Source organism: Phoenix dactylifera, unplaced genomic scaffold, assembly GCF_009389715.1.
Source record: "Phoenix dactylifera cultivar Barhee BC4 unplaced genomic scaffold, palm_55x_up_171113_PBpolish2nd_filt_p 001742F, whole genome shotgun sequence".
Lineage (NCBI taxonomy): Eukaryota > Viridiplantae > Streptophyta > Magnoliopsida > Arecales > Arecaceae > Phoenix > Phoenix dactylifera.
This window is the reverse complement of record NW_024069041.1, coordinates 68518-74517: the sequence shown is the minus strand read 5'-3', so window position 1 is coordinate 74517 and position 6000 is coordinate 68518. Positions and strand designations below refer to the sequence as shown.

Genomic DNA, 6000 nt, shown 5'->3' with positions numbered 1-6000 from the left:
TGTCCATTTTCCATATGTGTGTAAACAATCCATACATACTTCATGTGACAGTTCGCCATTTACACCAACCATAAACCTTCCTGGAACAACATCATTATAACAATCCAGAAGGATAAGTTACAGACAAAACCATACATGTTAAGAACTTTTGGTAGGGAATACATCCTTTAAATATCGATATTTAACTTATGTCTAAAAATGATACAACTATGGCTAATTACCTGTACACATAAGAGGGCCTACTGGCATCTTAAATGCTTCAAAGTTATGGTAGAAGGCAAATAGACCTCTTCTATCTTAACCATTAGTTATTCATTTAACAAAAAATATTATTGCCTCTTGAAGAGTGTGGCCCCAAAAAGAATGTTAATAATACCAATTTAATTTTTTCCATATTTTCAGGGGATGGGGGGACTTGCCTTCCCTTTGCCCCTGCTGGCTCCACCTGTGCATGCCAATGTTGACCAGGGATTGACATGGCACATGCTGCATGCTGTGGGCATGATACCAATGACATGAGCACAAGCATTTTTTGTATTTTTTCAGATTAGGTTACTTTAAATTATTTCATGATATTGTTAAGAGTTGGTCCATGCATTAAACAATAATCTAAAGCTATATATATATATAGTGCGATCCAATTTAACTACGTTACCCTATCATACAATTATGGTGTAGCTTAACACTATAGTAGAGTAATGTCACAGCTACAGTAATGTCAGATGGGGATCTTCTAAGTACTCCCCAGCCAACAAACAAACCCTTGCTGGCTCAGACTGGTTCAGGGTATACATTTTAGGATTTGAGGTCTGGTTTTGGGGATTGGGCTTTAGGTTTAGGGTTCAGTACAGGGCAGTACCATTTTGTATCATTCTATAGGCTGTAAAACACAATTACCTCTGCACACATGCAAGGCCGGTACCAAAACCAGCCCCAATACGATAAGTGTGGCCAGCATAGAACAACATGGAACATGATCCAAAATCTGATTTCCATTAAGGTTCTTGAACATTTTCTTTGGATAGATAATGGTACTCAACTATTAGAAGACCGAAACTTACTAAAGCAGACCTTTGAAAAAAATCATCATGCTTTGACAATCCTAATGAAGGATGACATTTTGATTACATAAGGGGACCAGGACAGAGTGATCTTTTATTGAAAAAGGACACAGCTTGAGATGGAAAAAGATAGGAAATCATTCAAAAAGTTGATGGGCATTTTGTTTAGATATAATGAGTAAAAAAAACAAGAATATGCGTTTTTTAGGAATCAGTGGTGGTGCTTTATTTAGACAAGCAGTTCTTTTCTATGCTTTACAAAAAATCCTATAATATAATTATTATCAACAAGCTTTATCTCATCTATCCGGTCCAACTTTAAAGAATGATGCATGATTATGGAATGTTGAAGAATGTTACAAGGCCAGCTATCAGCCTAGCATCATCGGCTCTTAAATCCAGGCCACGGCATCTCTGGATAAAAAAGGAACTTACCATGAAACAAAAAGCCTACTTGTTGGGTAAAAGATTAATCTTCTTGATCACACAACTTAAGCTCATGCAACTGCAGAGCATATATTAAAGAACATAGAATTAGGTTTCTAAATGGTCTTATTGGTTACCACTTAATTCCATCTTTTCTTCTTCTTGCACTTCCTCGTCTTAAATGTTCTTTTTCTTGCCCTACTATTTTTTCACTCTTCTCTTTATTTCTTTTTTTCTAAAATAAACTCTCTCACCATTAATCAATCACATATAGATGGTATGAGTTTGTTCTTGTATGCTATTTTCATCATACATACATGGTGCACGAAGGCTCTCCACAGACATGCATTAATAATGAAATTCATACTTAACCAAAGATCCTAACTCTATCATCATGCTTAACAAATTAGACAACTTCGTACGGAGAAAAGCTGACACCTTGCCACACAAATGAATTTCCACAAAGGAAATGAACTGTGGTGTTGGTAAGAGGAACTTGAATACCTATGTAATAGATGTAATTGTGTATGTAACTCCTGATTTCACAAAATTTTACTCATAGTAAGAGATTTACTGTTATCATCATGAAAGATTGAGGAATCTATACAAAAAGGAGAAAAAAAATTTTCTTCTACCTGAGATTGCAGGATATGCATATGGTGCAGAATGATATCTGGTTTTCATCATCCCCACTGAAGCCATAACTACTTCAGGTCTTGAATAGCTGTCCTCTCTGAAATGATTTGGAAAGCTATCTGCCGATGGTAATCCTCCTGAGGTTCCCAAGAATAGTTCTGAACTTTGTGTTAGAATCTGACCATGGTTCCAGACAGCAGCCAAGGAGTATGTCTGTCTGTTTCCCATGGGAGAAAGCAGAAATCTAATCACTGCTCGGTCTGGACTTTAACTAGATAATCAGAAGTTATGCAAGCCTGCAAGGTTCTATCAGTCAAAACACGCGTGAAATAAATGCTCATCATTAGACATGTTTGAATGGAAAGTCTTATGTGCATCTAAAGGAATCCATCCAATAAACAGTCAGGGGAATTAAACAGAACTAGCTTAGAAGAATGAGACTCACTTCTTTGATAGTCTACGGACTATAGAAAGTGGAAGCCTTGACGTGTAACGTAAAGCCTCATGATTTTCCTTGTAAGGTATAGATATCTAAGAAAAATAATGATATAACTGTTAGAATTCATCTGATTTTCAGTTGTTTCCATATTCATTTATTGGGGTTTTTGTGATGTTTTTGTCTTATACCAATGAATTAGATCTTGGAATCTACGAAAACCTTCAAATATTAGAACCAGCCATTCCACATTCTGCCACAGTTGAAAGGAGCAAGGATTATGTTACTCTTATCTTCCACTTTAGACTCTGTTTATGGGCTTTTGGCCCAATGGCCATGTGCATATCCACCCAATCTCGCATCGCACAAGGCCAGGATGTAGTCGGGTGTGCATGTGAACTTGTTCTCCTTTATATTTAATTTAAATGTTTGCAATTAAATCCATTCTAAGCCGTTGGGATCTCTGGCATGCAAAGCTTCAATTCCTGTGGGACAAGGCCATCACGGCTTTTTCATGAAACGATGTGCCATGTCTTGACACTGAAGATGGTGGATGTCCTGCCCTGTCTGGTCACAGTCCTTGTAACATCCCGACGCTTAGGACAGTGTGACATTCAGCCATCCCACCAGGATTTAAATACTTGCTGGTAGGGGATGGTAGGCATTGAGCTCTAGTTTAATCGAGGTGATAGTTTAGCTATTCGATGCCAAGGGGTCCTATCGGCAACGGCAGGGGAGAGCACAAGGCAATATATAGGTGAAGTTATAGCTTGAGAGCTGCACTGCTGCATCAACTTCACAAGAGGGGGCTGATAAAGCTCTTAGCATAGTGAATATATGTGCTTAGATCCCAAACCAGGCTTTACTTTTGTTTGTTCTTATTCTCTATTATATCATATTATTGCTATTATCTTGCATACTTAACAATAGTTAGCTTTTGATTTTTCAGTTCACACAAACTGCATGCAAAAATTCAAAAAAGATTCATATCTTTTTTTTTGTAATGTCTATACCTATTAAATAGACAAGAGAGAGAAACTTTTTGCTCTCCAATAATCGTTAAAAACTAAAAAGTTAGCGAGACAACCTATCTCACTCCCATGTCATCCATATAATCGCTGCCCTATTAAATGCCAAAATAAAAGGAAAGGATTAATTTTAGAGACTCCATTGATTTTGGGATATCCTAAAGTGGAACCCTTTATGACTTTCTTTTCCCTTCAATACTGGCATTGAGAATCAAACGCTTGGCCAAAAGTTAGTAAAATCAGAAAATTTCAAATAATAAGTAACAACTTCAAATAAATTGCCGTGTCATCCCATATGTCCCGACATGCTCAGTTGTTGCCTTAGGAATCCAAACATTCATTCCATATATGCTCAACTCTTTTGAAATGTTTGACCAAGATTTTAAGTATCAACCTGCACCAAGACATATCATACTAACTCGGTAAGGTATTAGTACATTGCAGGGGCTCAATACACCCTCTACCTACATATGATAGGTGTTGTGCTTACTCTAGTAGGGTATCATGCGTTGGTATGGGCACATAATACCATCGATAAGTTGCTAGCATAGGGCCTTGACAACAACATGGGGGCATACCTAATGCAGACAAAAATACCCTGCCTCAAGATTTGTGCCACGGCCCAAACAGCAACATCAAAGCAAAATGGGCAACTCCTGAGGAGTTTAAATTGATGGCCATCATAAACAAGTGGTGGCACTTGACTTATAGGTGCCCAAAGAGCTCAAACTTTTGCAGTGTTGGAATGCATCCTAGGTAGCAGGAGCATAAAAGCATAGAAAATAATGTAGAAAGAATTTCAAGATGAAACACTTCTAATTTGTTCATATTCAAATAGACTTTCTAGCACAACTTGAATCATAATAATTGGAGTTTAGATGAAGAAGTTATGGCCAATTTATTGAAGATCTGTCCTTGCTGACAAAGTGGCAGTTATTTACGAAGATACCATTTGCGACCTTAAAAGCAAGAGCTTTTTTTTCTTATATTTTTAACTAGATTTTCTTATTTATTTCTTCTAAAAATAATTGTCAGAGGAGTTAGAAGTCCTATCGTACTAGGAAAACTATTTTTTGCTATTATCTCTTTATTTTCTATAGATAGATGTGTCTTACAGGAATTTGGAAAGCCTAAAGATCTTGGAAGACCTCTGTCATAAATACCCATATACGCCTCCCTTTTGTATCATAATGAATTGAATCAAAGCTTTTGAGTTATCTTTGTGAAAGATCTTGATGGTGTGACTCTGCCTTGCCATGGTGCCACTTCATAGCAACCTTCATGCAACTCAAAGGCTCTTATTATAGTGTGACTCTGAAAGGCTCTACTCGAAGCTGGTATAACATCGGTGGTAATGTAGGAAGCCAGGTAAAGATCGGCATGACTCTAGTTGGATTAAGGGATTTGGTTGATCAGAATCTAACTAGTTATCCTAAGTTAAATTAACTTCAAACTCTATTATATTTCTCGCTTTCTAATTCTAGTTTAGATTCAAAGCCTTCTAGTAGAATTATTTTTTTAGTTATTTTCTTTTATCAATAATTATTGTAAAATCAAAAATTATTATTTTATTCTTTTTGCAATTCTAGAGAATCCTAGTTCCCTCTCAGGGTAGGAGAGGCTTTGTTCAGGTTAGTTTATTTTAATGGTATCGAGCATCCTAGGTAATCTTACTCGCGGACATCCTTCATCAATCACTTCTGCAACTCGAGTTAGGCCAATGCACTATGCACACAACACGACCTCAGCAGTCGGATCCCTAGTCCTCAAATTCCCGGCCTGCATCAGTAGCTCAGTACTATACCATACCAATAAGTTATCGAAATAGGGCTCTAAATCAAGACTTAAGATATTGTGCCTGGCTATTACCTTGTGAATCCAAATATTTCAGACTATTTAAATTTTGGACATGATTTACTCAAACCTGACCCATTGACATCCCTACAAATGTTACTTCCACTTGAGAAATACCAAAATAATTAGAAGATATACGAATGGCTTTTGGATCAGCTTTATTTGTCAAGAAACAAAACTCAAAATTCATTTTCCGTCTTGATTAGTTGACTTAAAACAGCCCACATTAAGCAATTCATCCTACCTTTTCCTTCCTTGCTCACCTAGTTTAGAAAGGGTTTCATCTCTTTTTCCACAGAACATAGATATCTATTAAGATCCAAGGAAACTTGCAAGGAAGTAAAAATATCTTCCAATTCTTTTTTTCTTTTTTATCTCCTTTTGCTATTGTCTAATTGTATCCGACTTAGTTCGCTCCCTCTCCTTTTAAACCTTAGAATAAAGAGGCTCTGAAAAGGATTTTGCAATTTTATTTGTTTCTTTTCTTTCGGACATAAAGATCCCTCAAAACAAATTTTCAATTATGACTCTCAAGTCTCAACAAAACTACTTAAGTCTA

At 36.6% G+C, this 6000-nt stretch overlaps 1 protein-coding gene across 1 annotated transcript in view; it reads right to left on the bottom strand.

The window, feature by feature from the left end:
- Positions 1–179: 179 nt before the first annotated feature.
- LOC120109035 overlaps positions 180–6000 on the bottom strand; it is a 49296-nt gene continuing 43475 nt past the window's right edge. Inside the window, exon 10 of the mRNA XM_039122768.1 lies at positions 180–2419. Coding sequence (XP_038978696.1) covers positions 2372–2419 — 48 coding nt within the window. The 3' untranslated portion in view covers positions 180–2371. The remainder of the gene's footprint in view (positions 2420–6000) is intronic.